The following is a 25,971-nucleotide window of genomic DNA, read 5'->3' on the forward strand; positions in this document are numbered from 1 at the left end:
TAGCTATACAATCTGTACTGGATACATATAACTTCAAGTCCAGGGACAAAACTGTTGAGGTCAGGGATGGGTAGACCTTTTAAGAGGCTCCTTCTAACCCTATGGAAATCCCATCTACTTTCTAGACAGTTGCATGGACTTCTGTTTCCTCAGTGTTCCAAATTATTCCTCAGACATGAGGTATCTGCCTGTTCCCTATTTTCTGATCATTCCTACTGGGTTCAGATTACTTTCCTTTAATTCTCTGCATTGCCATTCCCCCCATTCTCTCAACAGACCCCTATTAAGGTCTGTCTCAAGGCTGAAATCCTGAGTACTCAGTTCCCCTGTTCCTTGCTGTCCTTGAAAACAAGTCACCCAGGCCCTTTTAATCGTTGAGAAAATAACAACAGAAGTGAGAGAGAAAGGCAAACTCTCAAATATATATGGCAGTTCTGAATTACCATTCTTAGACGATACTTGCAAGCTTGGGGAGCCTCCAGTATTCTGTCATTACTGAAGTCAATGTCCTTTGGACCCACATCTAATGTTATACTGTGCTAATCTCCTTTTTCAAAGAAAGTCCATTTTCCAATCTACTAATGCATCCTAAAGGCATGATTATAAGAAAAGCAATTTCTGTCAACTGGAGTTCACATTTATAAGGTTCTTCAGAAAAAGAGATTCATCTCAAAGGGTTCTCTGGCCAAGATATGTCATCTCTATACAATATAATCTAATTAACCACTTCAACTACAAGGGCATTAAGCTGATAGGTTCATCACTATTATTTTGTTCTTCCTTGATACCACCTCTTGAACTATAAAATTTCTATTAATTGAGGGCATCAGCGCCCACACTACAAATGCCAGTAATATCCTCAATGAAGACTTAGGACAGAGTGCAGAGAACAAAAGGACAGGAGGTAGCAACAAGCAGTGGATTTATGCTTCCCATAACTGAACTCACAGACATTACTACCCTGAGTCAAATTGCACTTCATGTATTTATGTAGCACCTTCCTTGGCTGACAGACTAAATTGCTTTTTAACATTTGTTTCATGAATTTTCACAATTTCCTGCCAGAAAATATTATTAGCGCCACTAATATTCAAAGATAGTAAAGCAATGGAAAATTTGCTTGACCAGGGCCTTAAGGGACAGAATGAGATCTCAGCTCTGTCAGCACGAAGGCAGAGCACAATGAACAGGAGGCTGTGGGAGGAGAACTTATGAGCCAGGCGGTATAGCTGTACCCCTTACTCTCTGCATGACTGGGACAGGTACTCAATTTCACTGCATTTCAGTTTCCTTGTGTGCAAAATGGGCTCAATCCTAGGTCTGGTGTAGAGATAGGAAGTGCTTAAAACTAATTCTGACACATGGTAAATGATCCTTTACTATTACTCTGCAGAATCAGAGTAATTATTCAAAATCTTTCCAGATCAGAAAGATTTATGCCAACTCAACTCAGAAACATCAGAGCACAGATTTTCAGAATGCTGGTTCAGCAAACATTTTTCCAAGTGCAGCTGAAGAAGTCTCTTAATTGTTATGTTTCCAGACTTGTTACCTCCCATCAATTCATTTTGGAGAGATCAATCTTTCCAAAAAAAACATAAACCTAGATTCAGTCACTTCCATGTTTAAGATCCTTCAATGACTCAGCACTGACCTAAGGGTCAAAAGACAAATCCCCACTGGTTCACAAGGCCTTCACAATTGTACCCCAGTTTGACTTTCAGGGACCTCTCACCTTTGCTTCTTTGAATTGATGCTATGGACATACTGAATGTCTTCATTTCTCCCAACCTGCTCAACCTCTCTCTCAGCTCAAGGCTTCCATATGCTGTTCTCTTTGGCTGGAAACTTGTGTCATCCACACCCATATCCACACCTCTTCTTGATAGTATTTCATGACTCTGTTTTAAAGTCAAGAAGGTCTTGATTAACCGTTTACAGGTTAGTTTACTCCCGTAACCCCAAAGTAGTTGTATTTTCTTGTCATAATATCAAGTTTTTGCTTTTCTATATTCTCTGCTAATCTATCAATAGCTCATTTATCACTATGGATCCAGAGCTGAATAAAGTATCTGGCACATAGTAAGCACTGAGTAATTCTTTATGTTTTTTTAATTTTCAAAAAATTTTTAAAATTTAAAAACTTTTTTTTAACATCATTGTTCATTTTTAAACAATATTTGCTCCCCTCCACCCCCTCAAGTGTAGTCCCCATGGAATTTCCTTCCCAATGCACGCGTGCACCATCACCTTAGTCCCCTGTTCTCTACCCTCCCTCCCTCTGATCCCTCCTGCAGGGGAGGAGGTGGGAGAGGGGTAAGAGGGAGGGAGTGAGGAGCACAGGGGACTGTGGTGATGGTGCATGATGCCTTGGGGAATGAAATTCTATGGGGACTGAATCTGAGGGGGTGGGGGAAAGCAAATATTGTCTCTGATTTATAATTGCCCATTTTTGCTTTGTTGTGTTTTGTACTGTTACTATTTTTTTTACACTGATGTCTTATTTGGTTCCCCTACATTCCTGCTATAAGTGAAACCATCCAGTATCTTTCTTTTTCCTTCTGGCTTATTTCACTGAGCATAATTCCTTCTAGTTCCATCCATGTTGCTACGAACGGCATGAGTTTATCTTTTTTGATTGCTGAATAATATTTCATTGCGAATATATACCACATCTTCTTGATTCAGTCATCTATTTTTGGGCATTTGAGTAAGCCTTGAGTATTCTTGCTGAAAGAATGCTAAGCTCAGTTTGTAAGAACAAACCTTAGATATGAGCTGACTTCAGTTCAACTTCAATAGGTTCCTTTTTTCCCTAATCTCCAGGATCTTGTCTACTGGAATTCCCAAGAAACTGCAATTTTTTTTTTGTGGTAACTTCTACCAATAACCTTAATTTTGCTATATCAGGGTTGATAGAAAATTATTCATATAAGGCTAGTGACTTGCTTGGTGTATAAGTTAAGAGGGAAGGTGAGTTTCTTGTAGTGGTTCTTTGTTGTTTTTGGCACACATCCCTGGATGACTGACACAATGTATTAACCATTGCTTCAATTTTCCCACTGAAATAAAAATATGCTATCTATATATAACAGGTTATCTATGTTAAGAAACCTTGTACTAAAGACTTTAAATAATAAATCAAGGACAGAAATTCTATAATTGTGAAAGGGGAATTTCTATTACAAGCTTTGAAATCTAGATTATTTTCTTCACCCTAAAGGATAGTTACAATCGAATGTAAGAGAAAAATATTCTCATTAACGAACATAATATAATAAAGATAATATTCTTCATGTCTTCATCAAAAGCAAATTAAAAAAACCCTGATATTTTCACTGGAATATATTTTTCTGAATATACTCCATTTTAAAGACATAATCCTTTCATGTTTTTAGAAGCCAACCTGGACATAGATAATTTAGTTCCATGGATGATAAAGAGACTTTGAAATATAAACTCTGAAGAGCAAGTTTGGGATTAGAAATTCAAAATAGAATTTAAGTATTTGCATTCAAGTAGAAATACAAAGAGAAAATATAGTAAATAGAAGAACAAAAATTCAAAGAATGGAACGCACTTAAAATCCATTCTAAGGTAAGTAAATCTGGTATAGACATAACAATTTCTAAAAATACAGTGTAGGAAAGGAAAGAGTAAGAAGGGAAAAAGAACAAAACCAGCAATAGGAAGTGAGAGACAGTAGATAGAATTTCATTATTTCTTTTTAATTTTTAAAGTAAAGGTCAAATGGTAATTCTTCCTATTCAATTCCTGAGTCCACAGAAAGGGCTTCTTAGTCAATTATTTTTCAAGTAATGGGATTTCATTCATTACCCTTATCTATATTATTTCAATAAATGGCTGACCTTTGGCCCAAGTAAAGCAGTCTTCCTGTAATACATAACCTAAGCGTCTCTGGTTTTTGAAACTATTATTAAAAATTAGTCTCTTACTAATAATTTTCAGACAATCCAATTTTTGTTAAAAGATAGGTTGTTCAAACAATAACATAAACAAATTACACTGCATTTTATCATAAAGAATTACTTATTATAAAGGCATGGCAATGGAAATATTAGCAGAAAAGAGTGTCTTTTCACATTTTTCAATCGTAAGTAGGGGCCAGTGACTCCACTTTTGCAAAAAAAATCAGCCCTCCATGAGAGATTTGGAAAGCAATGTATCCATTAATATGTAGACTTACCATAAATATGAGGTAATATTTATTCATTTATGCAAAATACATGGCACATAGTGCCACTATAGATCATTAATAAATACTTGTTGAATAAATAAATAAGTAGGGAATAAATGACTAATTTCTCAAAAGCTGCAAACTCAACTAGAATAAATGGCTGTCAAGTTTGACAATCTGAATTTTCAGTTGTAAACTATTTGCAATTCAAAAAAATAAGGAAAGGAAAATGAAATATATCTACTAATTTCAACCTGATGGCTCTTTGGATGGGAAGATGGAAGGAAAATTAGTTATACATGATCAAAATCCTATGGACCGCTACATGTAAATTTCCTCTTATTGTGAATCACTGTCTTAAATTTAAAGTTGATTAAAAATAACTCCCAGAAATACTTAAAAATAAAATTAAACTATTAAACCCATTAGTGCATGAGTCAAGAACAGTTGTGTGCAGCTGATACGCATACTCAGTTTTCTTCCTATTATAGTTTGAGTTAACCCCTAAAAGCTCTTGTTCTTTAGTATGTTTTTCCCCACGGACAAAACTTTTAAGAACAGAAAAAAATAATATAATATTCTATTAAGCAGAGCTTCATTTTAAGCATTGGAAACCTTTTAAAACATATCAATGCAGATCCATTAAACATTTTGGGACAAAGAAATTCTTAATATGAACACATGTTGAGTCTCCTAAAAGGAAGAAATTATCTGCATTTTCTGTTCATGGCTTTTAATTTATGGGCGTAGATAACAATGTTTTTTAAAAGAAATAACCTTTAAAAACTCTTTACATTGAATTGAGCATCCAAAGCCATATCTCTTATTTTCTTTGTCCCCAACAAAAAAGAGCCAGTTTCCCTTTTATTTTACATGACTGATCAGTGGCAGCAATCATTCTGTGGTCAGTCTAAACTCTAAAAGCCACCTGCAATGTACCTCTGCATGCCTTTTTTATATCTAATCAATATAACCCATTCCTATAGCAATCAATCAGCCAGGGAGCAACCCACATGGCACAGCAGACCTCTTCTTTCTCGCCCCCTGCTCCCCTCAGCAGTGTGTTTCAGTCAGTCTGCTTGTTCTGTTCCCCATTCTGTCTCTGGTGAATACTCTCACCCCCATACCTCTGGCCTGTATCTCAGAGTTCTTGTATGTATAAATAAATAAATCTTTAAAAAATATAACATTAGGGCCTCCCCGGTGGCGCAGCGGTTGAGTGCTGGGTTGTGAAACCGCGCGGCCTCTGCGGCGCCGGTTCGATCCCCAGCTGCTCCCCGGCCACCGGAGGAGGGTCCCACATGGCGTGCAGACCTCTCCTGCCGCCCGCTGCTCCCCTCAGCAGTGTACTTCGGTCCTTCTGCCTGCTCTGCTCCCCGCTCTGGCTCTGGTGAATTCTCTCACCCTCCCGCGCTTCTGACTGTACCCAGTGCATGTATAAACAAAACAAACAAACAAAACCAGCAAACAAATAAATAAAGCATGCCTCTATTAAAAAAAAAATTAAAAAAAATATAACATTATGCATTTAATGGTACCTTACAAAGGCATAAGCTATATATTTTTTTAAAAGATTTATTTATTTATTTATACCAGCACTGGGTACAGTCAGAAGCGAAGGAGGGTGAAAGAATTCACCAGAGCCAGAGCAGGGAATAGAACAGGCAGACTGATGAAATACACTGCTGAGGGGAGCAGCGGGAGTGGCAGGAGAGGTCTGCGTGCCATGTGGGACCCTCCCGGGCGGCCGGGGAGCGAACTGGCACTGCAGAGGCCTCTGGCAGCTTCGAGCCCAGCGCTCAACCGCTGCACCACCAGGGGAGGTTTGGCATGAGCTATAATTATTAAAAATTGGAGAAAGATCAGGAACGAGGGTAAGGTTAGTGAACACATCTTATTATTTTGTGGAGATGCTTATAGTTATTGCTAAGCACTGCAGAGTGGAAGCATTTAAACATAACCTTAGCCGTTCCTGAGTTCTTCCACATTGCAATACTGCCTTTTACAGAGTTGAATAAACCTTGACTTCTAGAAAGCTTTACTAGGCAGAGGGGAGGGACAAGGCTATTCACATAAAGTGAACAATATAAGATAAGCGGAAGAAGGAATCTATGTCTTCTCCTTGAACTTGTAATGTGTAGTAGACACTGTGCTGGGAATCAATGAATAGCCAAATAATCAAGACTTAGTTGGTGTACTGGAAATAGGGGATGGGAGAGAACAGAAATGGTCCAAGAAGTGAGCACCAAGTATTTTTAGAAGATTGGAGTTAAAGTTTTACTGATTTAATTTCTCCATTTGGTAATACTGGCAAAGTAAGAAAAAAACAAACAAACAAAGACTGCATTAATATGAATAAATAATTTACCTAGATTCTCAGTAGACAAGTTTTAGTTTAGAAAAGAAATTGATTTTGCTTCACCATTAGCTACTGATGGGAAGATAGTTCAATTATGATTAAAAGAAAATTCAAGCTCTTTATTGTTAGGGATAGATGACAAACAAAAAGTAATTCTCTAGGTAAGATTACAAATATAAAAAGATCTGAAAAAGTCTGAAAGCTAAAGCCTTTAATTAAAAGAAACATTAAAACTGTGGGAGTGCTCTGAAGAACAAGGGGAAAATGAGGCAATGCAAAAATGATGGAATGGAGGGTGGTGAGGGGACAAAGGCCAAAAGTATAAGATGAATTCCAACTAGAAAGGCAAGATGGAGGGAGAGAAAATGTGGAAAGAATGGAAATAATGTCCACGGAGAAAAAGCTAACATTTCTACATTGTACAACTCCCACACTGTAAAATCCTACATAATGGATATAAAAAGAGAAGAGATAAAGACAGTAATTAAAGCAATTACCTCTATACTGTTCATCCAAATATATTCTACTGCAGGAAAGAATTAACCACCTTTTTATCAAGAATAAAATACCTGAAAGTGACTTTTAAAACTGGCATTGGAATATTTTGATTTCTGATAATAGCTAAAATAAATAGCTAAAAATCTGAGAAAATGTACTAATGAGGACATGACAACAGAAAGGTTTACATTTTGCTTTCAAGTAGTCCTAAAATAATTGCAGATCATTTTATTTATTTATTTTTTAATTTTTTTAAAGCTTTATTTATTTATTTATACAAGCACTGGATACAGTCAGAAGCACGGGAGGGTGAGAGAATTCACCAGAGCCAGAGCAGGGAACAGAACAGGCAGACCGACGAAACACACTGCTGAGGGGAGCAGCGGGTGTGGCAGGAGAGGTCTGGGTGCCATGTGGGACCCTCACTGGGCGGCCTGGGATCAAACTGGCACTGCAGAGGCTGCGGGCAGCTTTGCAGCCCAGCGCTCAACTGCTGCGCCACCAGGGGAGGCCCTAGCAGACCATTTTAAGTATGGATATATATACTATCCATACTTTGATCATCTCTAGTTCATAAAGTCATAGAAAGAATAAAGCAAACTATTTCCTGAGAGTCTGAAAATTCTTTTCTTTCCTATGAAGGAATGTCATTGGCACCACTTCTGTTTTCTCCTAAATCAGGTCACTCCACAATTTGCGATGATCATTGGGGCTTAAGATTCTTCCCTGAAGGAAAAGGGAGAAATCAACGTTGGGCAAGTTGCTTAACATTCTGGATCAGATTCCTTAACTGAAGGCTGAGAATAATAATAGTAATACATTTTAATTTGGTTTTTATAAAGGTTAAGTAAAATAGTGCAAGCCAGTGCTTGTCAGTTATTCAATAAATATATTACCCTATTCAATTAAAAATTAAACATTTCCTTTATAAATTCAATATTTTTAAAGAAATTGTTTAAGTACTGCTATGTCTCTAAATTTGGCATGTCTGCCATCTTCATCAGTGAAACCTGGACCATCCCCCCCCCCCAAAAGAAAATTATAAATAAAGAGAAACCATTTCCATGTCACTTGAAGAAAATCTCCTTAAAATTTTCTTCTTTATAAATCCTCTAAGCTATGCTAATCTTCTTACTCATATGGTAGACTTTGTTGATTTCTCCCTTTTCCTTCAGGGAAGAATCTTAAGCCCCACTGATCATCGCAAATTGTGGAGTGACCTGATTTAGGAGAAAACAGAAGTGGTGCCAATGACATTCCTTCATAGGAAAGAAAAGAATTTTCAGACTCTCAGGAAATAGTTTGCTTTATTCTTTCTATGACTTTATGAGCTAGAGATGATCAAAGAAAGTAAATGAGTTTTAGAAATTATTGAAGTGAAAGTATATATAAAAATGGGTGATTCCTCAGAAAAATTAATAAACTAGTTCTCATGGCCAAATGGAATCAGTAACTGGAAACCTGAGAATGAGTATTGGTAAGATTGTAAGACTTCAGTTTTCAGTCTCTAACAATGTGGCAAATAGTGCACCTGAATAAGATCTAATTAAATAGTGCTCCACTTAACCAGTCATCCTAATTTTTAAAATATTAAGAAATAAGGATAATATGACATGTGAGAACTAGAAAATCTAAACTATGTGATTATGAAGACAGACTATGGGAATAAAGACCAGATGTTACTATGCCTGCCTGTATTTTGGCAATCCCTGAAGATACAGAATGCTGACAGATTCACATGCATCAAAGAAGTAGCATTTACAGGCATGATGCTAGTAGTTAGAAGCTGGGAAAATAGAAACACCAGGAATAGACAAAATCAGTTGGCTTGGAAGGGAACAGGTGTAGGTGGCTAGGACCCTGGTCAGCTCAGATGGGGATGCCTGTTACAGGGTTTTAGAAATTATTGAAGTGAATGCCATCATGATTTCATATTTTCCTGATTGACCCCACACTATGTAGGAGCTCTCCGGATTTCAAACTCCACCAACTACTCTGTTTTCTTGGGGAAGCAGATCATTTTCCTCTAAAATATGAGATGGTAAAGGGATGTCTTTGAAGTTGAGCAGGCAGTTATTTGATCTGCAGTTGAGTCAGGTTTTGCCTGCACAGCATTTATTCTCCCTTCTAGTTCAGCATTCTAGTTCCCTTCCCATTATGTTGTTTGTTATTTTAAACAGTGACTTTTCAGGAAATGGCATGAGCTCCAAAGCCAGAATTTTTCTGAGACTACTAGGAAAGAAAAGTAGTTTCTGAAGTAGTTCAGAACAGTAGTACTTTTCCCAGCAGTAGTTCTGTCATAGTTTGTCCTGCTGGCAGCAATATGAACCTTGAACTTTTAGTAACCATCTTGACCTCTCCGAAGAGGGGTTTTCCCAAGAGAAGAGTCAACTTAGGAAAAGAGATGAGACTGATGACTGAGTACTTGACTCCAATGACATAAAGCTTTTCTTAGGACTTTTCAGACACATGAGCCGGATAAGTATTTCTCTAAGTCAGCTTAGTTTATGTCTATCACTCACAACCAGTCAACGCCTGCCTACTTTGTTATCCTGCCATCACTTCTTCCAAGAAGAATTTAAGAGAAGTTTACGAAAATTTGTCAAAACAATATTGTTCTCTCACTTCATAGTATTGTGGTCCTTCTGACTCCATGCCTCATTTGGCATATGAGCATTTTGAACTAAAATTGTTGGCCAGAGGTGTCAGCTAACTTGTGTTTCTGGAAAACAAGATACATCTGCTGGCCTTTGCTTACTTATGTCAAGTAGGCTATTTAATACCTGGACAGAAATCAGCCTACTGCCTAGATTTTACAGCTAAATCTTGATCACGTAGCCAAATGCAATGCTCTATCTGGACTCTGTGCTCTCTGCAGGTTTGCCCAGGGCCAGTCTGAGCCTTGACTGAACACTCCCATGTTTCCTTTGCCCAATGACTACTGCTAAAACTCAACCCCAGCCTTTGCAGTCTGACCACTGCATTTTACCCCAGACTATGGACTCTGATTTTCTACTTTATTCTCGTGACATGGAGTGTCATGATTTTTTTCCTCTTCTCTGATATTTTGACTGTGCACCTCTCAGTTATGCTATACTTCCTTAGACTACCACCTGAAATTGTGACCTGCCATATTCCTTAAGGCAGTTCTCAGTGCTGATTTCAAAATTGCCAGTTCAAGTTGAAGATAGTATAGGCTGTGTTAATATGGAGATCTCTGTTGCCCACTATTGGAACAGACTCTCTATTCAAACTGTAATGCAGTTTTGCTACATGATTTTCAGACCAACCTACTGTTCATTTCTTGGGAACCTATCCTGCCTTCTTTTCCTATAGCCAAAAAAAATGTACTTACTTTAGCACTGTTATAGATAACTCAATGGAGAAAGTGACTTTATCCACCAATTCATCCAATTTTAGAATTTGACTTTCATGCACAAATACAAGATGTACAACTTTTCCCAGTTTTGAAGAAACAAAATTTTTCTGTCTGGAACAATTCCTTTGATAGCATTACTCTCCAAATATTATGAGACTTATCTCATCATTGGTGTGTAAGAACTGTCTTCAAGTATTAGAAAGACTTGTCATAAATTATTCATATTTCACATGGCCCTAAAGAACAGAACTAAGATAAAAATAAGTGGAAGCTTAGGGAGAAAAATAGTTTAATTTAACAAAGAGCTTTTAAACTTTCAGAACTAGTTCATGATGGACTATGCTTTTTTTAGTAGGTGGTGATATTTTTGTTGCATTAATGTGCTTCAGTGATTTAACAAGGACGGGGTTGAAATCTCAGTACTCAGTGCCCCCTCACCCCAAATTATTTTAGCCTGGAATAAAGAGTACTTAACCTGAAGACATCACTCATCCATCTCAAGTCACAGGCCCCCATCTGCAGGCCCTGGGAAACTTCTCTGTGTTCACAGTTACCTAAAAGCAAAGCTTCCATCTGGTCTACCATTTGGTAACAATCTGGAACTCAAAATGAAGTATACTAGGAGGATCACTTTTTGCCTAATACTGCTCTCTTGTTCCAAACTTAAATGCTAAGGATTTCAAGTATTCTTTCCTAAACAGTGACTATCACAAAATTTGGGGAGAAGTATGTTTAAACAATCTTTAATGGAACTGGAAAATTGTAATAAGGCTAAACAAAATGACTGCGACATTATTCTGTCTTATGTAAACAGTGAGCATATTTGATGTAGAAATAAAACAATATGAAGGCTGAACAAAATTTGTGAAGAATAACATTTAGTAAGGTGGATATTACATTCTTTATAATGTCCTGGAATATTAGATTGTGTCACTTTACTTAGTTGGAGAAAGTTAGTTGCAACAATATTTGGCCTTATTGACAAAAACTTACATTTTGACCTTCTTTTCCTTTGCTCTATCACATATTCCAGGAATCATCCACAGACATAAAGTTGTTTTATATTCCACATTCATCCAATTACTCTATTTAAGAAAAAAGCTCTTAACAATTTTCCAAATGTCCAAACATAATAGAAAAAAAATCAATAAAGTTTTTTAAAGGTGATGGAAAGTTAGACTTTTGCTACCTTCAAATTTCTCTTATTTTTATTCAGGTTTCCTCTCATTTCTAAAGCCTATGTTCTGAACAAAATCTCTAGGTCATATAGATTAGGAATGTAATTACCAGAAAAACATTCATTGTTGAAAAATTCAAATTCAAATAAAAAATTAGGATGATTCTTGGAATCCTCACTAGAATGAGATTATACAGTTTACAATTGTATGGGTCAAAACTCTCTAGACACTTTCCTTCATATGCAGGGACATGTGCTTGAGGGGTTAGATTTGAAATACACTGAAAACATTTTCTATGATTCAGACCTGAAATCCTTCTAACCTTGGTAACAGTCACATACAGAAATCTTTCCACAGCATCAAACACGAGGTTATATATGTTTGGTCTGCTTTTCTGTTTGTTATAGGTCATTTGTATCCTTGAGAGGAAATTTGACTGACAAGAACTAAGAGGTTTAAGGGCAATTAAAAAATTCAGTGAAATGCTCTTCACATACTTAACATAATTTCTTAAATACTCACTTTTTAAAATGAAAGAACAAAGAAATGAATGAATGAAATGAAGGAAAAAATTCAGCAAGTTAATACTGGAAACTGAAACTGTGAGCTACCTAAATAAATATAGAGGCACCAGTATGTGTTTTTTACTTGTCAAACTATTTTCTAAAATCATTGCACAACTCTATGTTTATAGTTTTTCATTTAAAGCTACTTATAAAAAACATGACCCCTGAAAATCTGTAGGTTTACCTGATGTCTTTTTGATGTTGTTTTATAAGGAATGATTTACTTTGATATTTAAAATCCTTTAATTACGTTGTACTATTGGCACAGCTATAATTATGTTTCTAAGTAATATTTGCTCCTTGTAATCAAGTATAATAATTTAAGAATATTCTTCATGAGACAAAAGACTGGTAAGACATAGTCTTAATATTTGCCTTCTTTCTAAATATTTTTGAAATATATGTCACTTTCAAACAGGAAAAAGAAAATTGGATTATCATAGATGGCAGGAATGAGCTAAGGTAATACTTTCTTAGACCACACTTTTGAAAGAAATAGAATCTTATTCAAATAAACTCAAGAAAATGCAGTGCATTGAATTTATACACTCAATAATTTAATGGACTTTGAGGTTAACTTCAACTACTGATATCAGGAGCAGGAGGCTCTAGGCAGCCCTAGGGACCTCGGCTGCAGACATTCATTTGTGATTTCTGTCTCCTGTGGTTCAACATAAATATGAATTAATGAATCTGACTGTCTTGAGCCACCTTATTTATGAATTGGCTCCTTCAGGGAAGGGTCTACCTTTGATCAAATAAAAGTGGTTGGGTATGTTGGACAAATAGAGCATATTTTCTCAGAAAGTATGTGGAAGGAGCAAAATATATAGCTTGCATACAGTAACCACTAAAATGATAATAACTTGGATCATGCAAAGACAAAGTTATCACTTACTTGAAATATAGCTCTGAAATTTCTCCACCAGTATTTGAATTACTCAAAAAAAAAAAAAAATCAAAGCCTGACAATGACATCTTTTTAAAAAGAAGGAATTTCATGGATATAATTCAGACCCTGCATCTAACATACTTTAGCTCCAAATTAAGATGAATACCATCATTATCATAACACACTTGTCACTAATACATATATGAGAGAAAATGCTAGTAAAAATTATTCCTTTAAACTTATTGTATAACTCATTACATGTAATTCCTTAACACGTATGTAATTTTATTCTATGCTAAGTAACTCCAAATAAATAAATAAAACAGCAAATAAATAAATAAATAAAACAGCAAAATAAGACCAACAGCATCTATTGAAACTTTTTCGTTAATATGTAAAAACATATTGAGAAATTTCCCTGACATTTAATTCTGGAACTATATTCTCAACAGTTTTTCTAAAGCTGGATATCATTAAAACTTTAATAATAATAACTGTGATGGGGGTATCAGCATCTCAACTTTTTTTTTTAATATTAAATTTTATTTTTATATTCCCCCATACAATTGCAAACACCCCATTCTGACCCCAATCCTTCCCCTCCCGCCCCCCCACCCCCCAAAAAGTGTCTCTGGTTCATAGTTTTTTGTTGATTTTGATTTTCACTTTCTTATATTCATTTTCCTGGTCCCTTATTTAAGTTTTCTAGATTCCTGCTATGAGTGAGACCATCCGGTATTTTTCTTTTTCTTTTTGGCTTATTTCGCTGAGCATGATCCCTTCCAGTGCCATCCATGTTTCAGCATCTCAACTTTTAACATCTGAGCCACAAAGGGAGTCTCTGTTCTTTTTCTTCACTCAGGGCTCATCCCTCAGAATGGCATCATCTGACTTCCTTTCTCTATGTGTAAACATTATTCCTCAGTGCTAATTTAAGGATTCAGCTAACATCTGTAGTTTCCCTCCACCATTACCCCCTGAAGCTTATCAGTCGGTAGAGACACAATGATGTATGAAGATGCTGCTTAAGTTCGTTTATAGTTTTCCCTAACCTACATATTAGAGTTGAAGCACTTTTGCAATCTCAGAATGCAAATTCCTTCTTCTATGGCCCATTCTTCCCAGATTCTTCTCCGATTCTCAGGCTTACAGCTGACACTTTGGTTCTAAGAAAACACTTACTACTTTCATTCACCTTAGACTTCCAGGGCTTTTTGTTAGCCTTCCTCTGTGACTGGAATATTCCCCTGTCCATTTTTTTACCTGGTCAATTTCTACTATTCCATATAAACAATTCTTGGCTATCTAAAGAACATTCCCTGAGCCTACCAAACTAAAATCTCCTTTTGTCATCCTAATATGATCTGAGCACACCTCACTGACATCGTCTATGATCTTAGAATGAAATGATTAGTTAGTGGGTCTGTGTTTCATAAACTACAAGCTGTTTCCATATTGTGTTATCAGTACCTACTAGGGCATTGATAGGCCTAGATTTACTGAACAGAATGGAACTTTTGATAAAGTCATCTGCTAATACTGTTTCTGATACGAAGAACTTAAGCCATTTCAAAGGGAATGTGAAACCCGAACAGAAGTCAAAAAATTTACAAACTGGTTGATTGCAAAATATTCAGCCACTTGAGTAAAGTGAATTTAATCTTTTTCATTTTCCTTATTAGTTTGTCTCAAGAAAATATCTGTGCTTAAATGCAGCCCAAGAGCATTCTCGTGCCATGCTGGCTCACTGCCTGGAACCATCGCAGCACTGCCTAAACCAAGATGCTGAATGCTCAAGCAGTAAACAAACTGATGGCTCTCAAGTCATGATTGAAATAGTGTGTTTCCACATTCAAATTCTGTAATCACAATGGTCACAAATAATGTGATTTGGGTCAATTGCTCAAATCAAGCAGCACATTTCTATTGTTCTATATCCCAAATTCCTCATCATTTCATATTTTTTAAGGATGGTGAGAATATAAATAGAAATGTTATAAATGTTATACTAATGAAAAAGAGATTTGTATGCATAAAGTAAATAAAATAGATGGGTTACTGTTTGCATTTATTATTCAGAGAAAATTCTGTGTCCTGCATTCCATGCATCTCTCAGGAATTAGTACTGGGAGTTCAGTACATCTGAACTGTGGCATTTTCTCATTCCACTATATTAATATAAGAATGGCCTCTGGATAATTTTTAAATGAAGAAACCTAAGACACAAGATAGAATTCTAATTTCTTATTAATCATAGAATTAGAATTATTCATAATTAAATTTTTGTTTCATATTCTGAATACTCTAAAACTACTTTAGGAGAGCTCCCTACAGAAGATCATTGTTTTACAGTTCAATATTTAGTTCTTCAGAGAATTTCAATTTTTAACAGGGGGTATCTCAGAATTAAACATAGGTAAGCATAAGATGTGCCCTGTATATCTTTCCCCTCTCTCTCTCAGAAGCATATATTTTTTCACACACTTTCTATCTTGCTTACAGAATCCAAAGATAAAAGTTACTTACTTAGTATTATGTGTATCAATGGTATGGAAGAGCTCATGTAATTCTTCTCCACTCAGAACACCATCTGCAAAATAAGCTTTGAATTCTTCAAAGGATAATTTTCCATCATCTGAAATGTAAGAACAGAAAGAAGCATGTTATTTACTTCGTTTTCTTATCTTTTAGTTTTTAAAACTTTGCACAGATCACATGCAGGTTTATTTGTGCATAACCATATATGTATTCAAAACCAAAGAGTAATTCAATGTTAAAGAGAAAAACAATTTGGTGACTTTTTTCAGTACATAGACTGCAGATATGTATATACCCTGATGAAATACGTATATATGGTTTGGGTAGTTTTTTGGTTCATTTATTTACATGGTAGATATTTAACATTTAACAAACAATGTAGCTGTCTATACACAAACAAATAAAATCCCCAGAAAGAGAAATTATTTAGGTATTTTTTTCCTTTATATATAGGATCTAGCAGGTTACAGAATAAGAAGCAAATGTTAAATAAGTGTTTATTGAGAGAACAGATGCTAACACGTGGGGTTCTTATTACCAGTGAACCATGTACATTCCTTTATCCTTTAAATAAACAAATACTTTTTAAGCCAAACACATTTTACTTATTGTGGGATACAGAAGTGAAATGCAGTCATGGCATCTAATAAAAGAGAAGGTATACCGTATGAGTGTAAGTATGTTACACAGCAGAACAGAGTACTTGCAACACATTGTGGAATGCATATCAGTTTGGATAATAAAAGATCTTTCCATTTGGGGGCATGAGGAGTTTTATTATTGAATTTTCCTAAAGAACAGAAATACATACATTAGCAGAGATGGAAGAAACATATGAATAACAGGTGAAAATAAAACGATGTGTGCAAGACACAGCAGCAGAAATTCAGGTGAATTGAATGGAAAAAAAGGAGAGAGAAACACCCTTCTGAGCTGGTTTCTCAGGTCTCTCAAAATAATCCAAGGACTGTAAGTGGGAGAATGGTCCTCTCCATTTACAAAGGGGCAACTGAGTTCTCAAGAGGAATTTACACAACTCACAAAACTCCTGTGAATGGATCCTATCAACAACACTGTGGAATTTATCTTGGAGTAGAGAGAAGGTATGATTTAATAACAAAGAATTTTTTAAGGTTTATTTAGAATATTTATTCTCTCAAAACATGACTCACATGCCAGCTTTAGGACAGCTAAAAATGCAGACTGTCAGGTCCTACCTGAGTATCAGAAACTTACAGAAGGCATGGAGGCAGGGGCAGACAGGAAATCTGGAATTTAAACAACCTGTGTGATGCCTTTCTAACATAAAGGATGAGACAAGCTAATTACTGAATTACTCAGTTTTTCAGATAAGGACTTAAAGTCTCTAACATTTCAAAAATTCTTATTTGCAAAATATAAAGACCACTGAGTGTTTTTATTTATTTTATTTTGCGATCAGATATTTATTTATTTTACTTTTTATTTTATTTTTTTCCTCATTTTTAATTTTTGCACAATGTATGCATTTTCATCTTGGTTATAGTCCCCATACAATTCCCACCTCCCATATTCCCACCCCCCCCTTATTCCCACCCCCTCTTCTACACCCACCTCCCCCTTAATGTGTTTCTGGTTTATAGGTTTATAGTTGCTTGTGATTTTGATTTTTACTTTATTATAATTAGTCTTTTTTCTGGTCCCTTATTTAGGTTTTCTATATTCCTGCTCCCCGAGTGTTTTTAAATTGCATTTCATTTTGCTTTTTAAATCAATAGGCGTATTAAACCAACCTTCAAGTCAGTTCTTGCCACAGTTTACTGAGCACGCATTGCCTTTGAGGTATAAAAATCTTGATCCGGAGCAAGCACAGAAAGAGTTTCTAAGCTCCAGTAGCCCCTTGGGCCAGCCTAGCTGGTCTACCTCAGCCATCTCAAACATCACAGAAACTCAATGCAAAACAAGGTTTAACCCACAAGGCTCATCAATTGTTTAATTTTGTGTTTCTGTTTTTGGAAGGGCTATTTTAGTGTCATGTTTCAAATGACCATTTTAAACTTTAACTCCTTGTAACTTGCTGTATATCCCAGACGAAACTTAGTAATAGTCTCTGGGCCTTGGATCTCCATACATTGGTGAAAAACATATTAGCAGCCTGGGAAACCACATAAACCAGAGGTAAGGATAAGAGAAAAAGGGAAAGGTTTTCATCTTCTTTAAAAAAAAGAATGAAAGAAAAGCTGACATCAACCCACTGTTTCCAACTCTACCATTGTGACTGTAACAAATGTAATACATACATATTCATGGTGGATTTTTTTTTTTTGTGATTATTTGATGGTCGTCAGGCGAGCTGAATCACGCTATTACAGCTTCAGCTGCCTATACACCGTGGGGATAGGGTGGGCGCCTGGAATACTGCCTTGTAATTACGAAGAGTGAGTTCGTGTAGTAATGCACATACTGTCTTATGAAGCATTGACTAATGTTTTGGATGACTTTATGGGGATTTTAGCCTTCTTTTTTTCTAATTCTCATTGGAAATACAAAATACAAAATGGAGGTATTGAATTACATTTTTTGATTTGTAGGATGGAAAGTATTTTCAAAGTCTGCTCTTATTCCTGGAAGTTTTCTGCCCCAATTTTAAACAAGCAATTGCAAAGCATTACTTTGGAATACTTCTAACCTTCATGCTTTAATAATAAATAAAAGTGTTGTATTGGTTTAAAGGAGAGGGAGAAAAAAAATTCCTTTTTACCATGATTCTGCATTAAAGAAGCAATTATAAAATTTTTTCCTACTTTAATGTTTTTTATTTTAACATTTATCTTTTTTTACATTTTTTTAGACAATATATACTTTCCCCCACCCCCTCAAATTAAGTTCCCATAGAATTTCCTTCCCCGAGGCACCCATGCACTATCACCACAATCCCCTGTGCTCCTCCCTCCCTCCCTCTCATCCCTCTCCTTCCTCCTCCCCTGCAGTATGTCTCTGGTTTATAACTGTCTGTTTTTGCTTTGTTGTGTTTTGTACTGTTATTATTTTTTTACACTGACGTCTTATTTGGGTCCCCTATATTCCTGTTATAGGTGAAACCATCGATATTTTTCTGTTTCCTTAAAGATGCAATTATAAATTTTTATTAAAATAATCTATTTCAACTTCAATTTTCCTGTTGAACTTTTATTCTGAAATGGAGCAGCACAGTTAAACCTGGATTTATATTGACTTGACTTATAAAATAGCCATATTCTGTAAAGTTTGATGCCATATGATACTGTCTTAACTTTTGCCACCACAGGCTTTTTCTTTTTTTCAGTGTTTCTTTTAGGATTACATGCTTTGTCTGAATTTGTTCTGAACATAGCTGATCCTGTTTGGCTTTATTTTTAAATCATTTTAATCTTATATTCCAACTTCCCGTAATTTTTTAAGATGAAGGCAGCAGAATGCAACTGCTTAGTGCACAATAATGAAGAAAATCTTGAGTTTTAAACAGGGATTTGCCATTTACTAGTATCATCAAATATTTATCAAAATCCTCTATGCCAAACATGGTTTTGTTGATAAGTATATAGATAGCCCTTATGGATTTTATAATTATGATAGAGGATTTACCAAATGAATTGCCAAATACAGTAGAATAAGGGTCATTCCAGGGCATAGAGGGGACCCTGGGAACATGTACAAAAGGAAACTAATCCAGATGTAAAGGCATGGGGAAAATTTCTTAGAAGAAGTGGCATTTCACCTGAGACACAACTGCAGACCAGAGCTTAGTGGGATAACATTTGTAAAGAGGAAGAGCATTTTGAGCAGAGAGAACACCAACCATAAAGCTAGGAGGCATGAAAAAATATGGGATGGGAACAGAAAAGAAAAATCAGTATCCTCAGGCAAAATGTATATATTGGAGTAGAATGGTGGTCACTACAGACTGATTGGAGTGTGAAATGGGGAGATGTTGATCAAGGGGTACAATATTTAAATTATGATAGATTAAATTATGATAGATTACGATAGATTAATTATGATAGATTAATTAATTCATATATTGTATTATATATTTGCAATTAGATGAGGGTAGATCCTGTGTTCTCACCACCAAATTAAAAAAGGAAAGAAAATGGTTACTATATGAGGTGACTGGTATGTTAAGTAGCTTTACTGTGGTGAATACTTCAAAAATTATCTTTATATGATCACCAAATTATGTACCTTAAATATATACAACTGTCAACTATACCTCAATAAAGTTGAACAAAAGAGTCTACATTGGGGGGAAGGAGGAAAAGTGAGAGAATTAGATAGAGTCAACCTCATGAGAAATAATGTAAATATTATATGAGTTTAATTTACTGCAAGAGCGCTCAAGAGACATTCAGTGGAAAGCTGACTGGAAAGCTGAATGTGGGAGGGAATGGAGAGGTATGCTACCAGAAGACCATTAAGAATAAGTCACATTAGGGGCCTCCCTGGTGGCGCAAGGGGTTAAACACCACACTGTGAAGCAATCCACAGGCTCTGCAGCACAAGTTCGATCCAAGGCCAGCCAGGGAGCAACCCACATGGTGAGGCACACCTCTCCTGTCTTGCCTGCTGCTCCCCTCAGCAGTGTATTTCAGTCAGTCTGCATGTTCTGTTCCCCACTCTGTCTCTGGTGAATCCTCTCACTCCCCTCCTGCACACACCTCTGGCCTGTATCCCAGTTCTTGTATGCATAAATACATAAATCTTAAAAAAATCAGATTGTTTTAAAAAAAAGAATAAGTCACATTAATTTGGGCAACAGTGATATAAATTTTGGAGGTGACAGTAAGAACACATAGAAGTGAATAAATTTAAATCTGTTTGGGAAATAGACTCATCACCAATGTGATCAGTTTTAGGAGACGGGAAAAGAAGAGAGCACCATAAGTCCAAGATGATACCCACTTTCCAGAACTGAACCATCAGATGGATGATTCTCCATTCATTGTAAGAGAACACATGGCAAAAGCATAGAGTGAAGAGTGCTCTTTTGGACATGCTGAAATTAGAAATATCTGCAGAAGCAGTAAAGGCATCTAATGGGCACAAAGATAAAACAGGTCTAGAAAAAAAAAGAGAGGAGGTGAAAGGGAGGGGTAGAGCAGAGGAAGAGGAGAGAGAGAGAACACATGTAAGTGCAGGAGGAACAGGGGAGACAGAGGGAGGGAAGGGGAGCAGAAGGGGGCAGAGGCTGAAGTGTGTGCTTGGTAGTTATCAGCAGACACTAATTGAGGTCCTAGAAGTGAGTGAGTTTGTTTTCCTGGAAAGATTGCCTACATTGAGAAAGAAAAGACCCAGAACAAGTATTGAAAATGCTAGTTAGATTCACTAAGTTTCAGATTTTGGTTATTGCAAGGATTAAGAATGAGGTTACACGGGAAACATTTAGGAAAGGTAGCTAGAGCACAGAAGAGTTCAATTATGTAAAGGTGAGTTTGGATGGACATGCTAGATCTGTCTTACTAAGTGAAGACCATTTATGCGTTTTTATTTTTTATTTTTTTTAAGATTTATTTTTTATTTTTATTTATTTATTTATTTATTTATTTATTTATTTATTTATTTATTTATTTATTTATACAAGCACGGGGTACAGTCAGAAGCGCAGGAGGGTGAGAGAATTCACCAGAGGCAGAGCGGGGAGCAGAGCAGGCAGAAGGACCGAAGTACACTGCTGAGGGGAGCAGCGGGCATGGCAGGAGAGATCTGCGCACCATGTGGGACCCTCCTCTGGTGGCTGGGGAGCAGCCGGGGATCGAACCGGCGCCGCAGAGGCCACAGGCAGCTTCGCAACCCAGCGCTCAACCGCTGCGCCAACGGGTGGCCCCCCATTTGTGTGTTTTTAATTCCAATTTTCCACTCTTCCTTATCCTTACTCTTCTAAGTAAGTACATACAAAAATGGGAATTTCATTTGCTTATTTAAAAATAGAATTTTTAATTTCTTTCTTTAGGTAGTCAGGTTTTGTACATTCAAAGCCTTGTACTTCTTTTTTTTTAGAAAAGCCTCTTTATACACTTATTTAATTTTTCCTTCAAGTTTCATTTCCACACATATCTTCTACTACAATTTTAATCTAGTTTTTGTGAGCTTTAGAAATGATTGTTTTCAAAACATGGGCTTTCCTTTCATGTATTAATTTAACATTGTTGAATGCTTTAAATACTGCAGTTTATCAAGATTAAACATGATGATCTTCCATTAAAAACAACAGCATTGGGCCTCCCTGGTGGTGCAGCGGTTGAGTGCTGGGTTGTGAAGCTGCCCGCAGCCTCTGCAGCGCCGGTTCGATCCCCGGCTGCTCCCCGGCCACCGGAGGAGGGTCCCACATGGTGCGCAGACCTCTCCTGCCGCCCGCTGCTCCCCTCAGCAGTGTACTTCGGTCCTTATGCCTGCTCTGCTCCCCGCTCTGGCTCTGGTGAATTCTCTCACCCTCCCGCGCTTCTGACTGTACCCACTGCTTGTATAAATAAATAAATAAATATAAATCTTAAAAAAAAAAACAAAAAAACAGCATTCTGGTACGAAATGAACACCTGGAAAACATCACTGAGTTTAATTCACAAAGGAGAGCATATACTGTGCATACATACACAAATCTTAGAGGCAGAAATAGAAAAAAATCACAAGCTTGTTTCAAAAATGAAGTTCTAAATTGTATGTTCAGAATCATTATTACTAATATATTAATATTTTATTAAATTTTAAGAGATAAAACACATTCTATGAAATGTACATATCACCTTGTACAAGTCATTTGATATCATTGTGCATTAACTTCTTTTCTCTAAATAAAGCCCCCTCCTATTATAACTTCCAATGCTATATATTTATTTTAAAATAATTTACTGACAACATAAAAATAAGAACAATGTAGAAGTGTCATGGGGCTGGTAACCATACATTCCTTGCACTTGTTCTATATGTTCTTGTTCTGCTCTTTTTATCTATCTTGAGGACAAAACTGAAAAACAGGCAGGCCTGGCTGAGACCAAGATGGAGGCAGAATTTAAAACAGCCACCATGGTAAAAGGCAGCACAATTACAGCTGTGACCCAGACTAAAGCTGAAAGAAAAGGGAGCATGAAAGCAGTTCTAGGAAATCCCCACCTTAAATATAAAGACTCATATATGATAAATCTAAAGGGGGGGAGAAATAATAATAATGTTAATTAAGACAAAGATGAAATCTAACACATTTAACTCAATAAACTCAACTAATTCATTTTTTTTTTTAAACCCCAGGCTTTCTACCTTGGTCTCCATGTTTTCTGCAGACTATTTTGGGGAATGAAATGTGTTCTATGTATGAGCGCTCAAACAAGTAAAAATATGTTATCTGTTATCTTGCAAAATATTTTCACTCCAAATTTTATATCTATATTCATCATACTAAATCTTATGAATTAATTATGATTCTTTTCTTTTATGGAGAAGAAAACTGAAATATAGCAAGGTTAAATAACTTATCTGAGGCCATAGAAAGCAGACTTCCTGGGACACATTTCTAGAAGCTCCTTATCAAAGCTGTTTTGGTTTAAAATCACCCACGGGCCCATAAATCAGGTAGGAAATGAAATAATTTGGTTAAATGCTTGACTCTGCACTGAATTGATGCCAGATATTTAGATACTTTATCAGGAAAGCTATTTCTTAAATCAAAATATTTTTGTCACTGGGAATTGTGTTGGAAATATGAAAAAAAAACTGTCTTCATCTTGAGGAAATGAGTGTATATTAGTTTTTCATGACTAGAAAAAATATGCTTCTAATTTAGTGAAAAAGATCTGTTTAATGTCATTACCACGGAGAATTAACTAACATTTTATGCAAGACTGGGAGAAAGGCAACAAGAAAACACACGCCCATTTACTAAGCCTTTTGTGGAATGACAGATGAAACATTTGTGGGAGGAACATTTACTCATTTGTAGAGAATGTGGATTCAAAATTAACAATGTAAAGAATCCTCTATTTGGAGGCACATTTTGCTGTGATGTGAAGTATGTTTTGATTCAGGTGTTAGATACAGACAAAGAAACACAATGCATAGTTGAATTTTTTCTTTCACCTCCTAGTCTTTTATTCTCACTGCTTTCCCAGCTAGTTTATCTTCTAAACTAGCACTATCTGTTATTTTTGCCTGCTCTACATCTAATTACTCTTATTTTGCAAAAATAAGAGAAACTGATTTTCACGTGGAAGCACCTGCTCTCTCTGCAAGTATTTTAGGTGAGGCTTCATGCACCTCACCCAAACCTGGGAATGTGTGAGTAACCAAAGCCTAAAAAATTAGTTAATCCCCTCTCTCAGCTATTGCTTTGAGAATGGACATAAGACTAGTTGATTAATCAGAGGAAAACTTGAGAATTTTTTTAAAGCTACTATTAAAAGAGATGCTCTTTTTATTCTGATTTGAACTAAATGCTATCTTGTCACTCCTAGAAATAAAGCTTATCTGAAAGTAAAACCAGAGGAAAACCAAAATTTAGATGAAGAGAGAAGGAAGGAGGTAGAGAAAGTGATTCCTGAACCCCTGGATACAGCTATGCCTGAAACACCCTTTCCTCAGTATTCAATGACAAGCACCAACACACTCCCAAATTTACTTAAATTAATCTGAGTTGATTTTCTGTCACTTTGAATTGATTGGTTCTGATTAATAACAATCTTTCTTTTTTAACCTATCTTAATTTTTTACTAATTTTTAAATATTTAGTTAAGAACAATTATTCCATTAGCTTACCTAGTAAGTCCACAGACCCTAAGCCCAGGACCTATTTCTCTTCTGGATTCTTAGACATTACCATTCATTTGGGTTAGTGACACCCCTTGCATTATTGATGACATTTGTATTCAATATTGCCTGTGCTTATCAGTCGTTTATTAATAAGGTGCTAGTTATCAAGTGACATTACTCAGTATCTCCACCTGAAGTCATTCCTAAGAATTTAAAGTTAAGCAACTAAGTTTTCTACAGATACATGTGCAAAAATCTAAGGGTAGTTCCTTTTGTCACACAAATATATAATTTGCCCTAGTAACATAAAGCATTGTAAGGACTCAGTCTTCCATCAACTTGACATAACTGATTCACAAGTAAGGAAATCACGTGGGCTCTCTAGAGCCTATGTGAAATTAATGAAGGCAGAGAGAACCGCCAATATACTAAGAAAATTACAATATACTAAGAAAAATCTTTGGGATTTCATATATATTTACATTGCTTAGATTTCACAATAACATTGTTAATTTAGTCTTATAATCTTTACTTTAAAAATGAGGAAACAAGCTTGAGAAGTTAATTTGTCTAAGATAAACAGTAGAAAATATATACTTAAGTTTCTGTAAATTTTATCTTTCTAATCTGACCACCTAGCACCATATCCAGTAAATAGGGGGCATTCATAAACTACTAGGGAAATGAATGAATGAATGAGCAAATGATAAGGCCAAAAGTAAAAGTTGACCTTTTCCGTTCCAAATCTCCATTAGACCATGCCACCTGCAAACAAGACCATAGACAAATAATTCCATATATCTACGTCTTTTGTTTTTAAATCCCATTGAATCACTTAGCATTGTTCATATGGAAAGACTGATATTTCTAAATTTTGACAGCATAATGCTGCTACAGAGATGAGCCATAGCAAATAAAGCATCCTGGGCCAAGAACTAAGACTTTTGAGGGCCTCCCCTGGTGATGCAGTGGTTGAGCACTGGGTTGTGAGGCTGCCTGCAGCCTCTGCAGCGCCAGTTCGATCCCCGGCCACCGGCGAGGGTCCCACAAAAAAAAAAAAAAAAAAAAGGAAAGAACTAAGACTTTTGAGGTGAAGAATAATTTAGATATAAATCCTATTTACTTAGCTCTGGGCCCTTGAAAAAATTACCTACATTTCAGATTACTCATTGATAAAATTAGGATAATGATTTTATCTTCCTTGTAAGATTATTATGAAGATTAAATAAAATGATCCCTAGCATAGCAGTTAGCACATAGTCATCTTCTGCTAGGGTTACTTACTATAAATGTTATTACTATAAATGTTATTATAAATGTTATTACTGTAATAACATTTTCTTTTGAAGTGTGAACCAATTTGCTCATAGCAACATATCTTAATAATGTATCATCTAGTAAATTTTTCAATTTTTTAACACTTAGGTGTGATTTAGACTATTAAGGAAAAAGAAATGTCACCTATTAGAGAACATATTCAGAAGTAAGCTCTCATAACTAAAAGTGACCTGGATATTACAAAGAAATCAAACTTTTAATATATAAGATACTTTCAACATAAAGAATGTAACAATCTCATGTCCACCTGGTTACCCTTATATAAATACAT

General features: G+C 35.9%; 1 protein-coding gene across 1 annotated transcript in view; it reads right to left on the reverse strand.

Moving 5' to 3' along the window:
• Positions 1-25,971, reverse strand: part of NECAB1 (N-terminal EF-hand calcium binding protein 1) — a gene marked incomplete at both ends in the record, with an annotated part of 134,175 nt that overhangs the window by 91,826 nt on the left and 16,378 nt on the right. Inside the window, one exon of the mRNA XM_084230541.1 lies at positions 15,597-15,705. Coding sequence (XP_084086667.1) covers positions 15,597-15,705 — 109 coding nt within the window. The remainder of the gene's footprint in view (positions 1-15,596; positions 15,706-25,971) is intronic.

This window comes from Talpa europaea (genome assembly GCF_964194135.1).
Source record: "Talpa europaea genome assembly, chromosome: 3".
NCBI classification, from domain to species: Eukaryota; Metazoa; Chordata; class Mammalia; order Eulipotyphla; family Talpidae; genus Talpa; species Talpa europaea.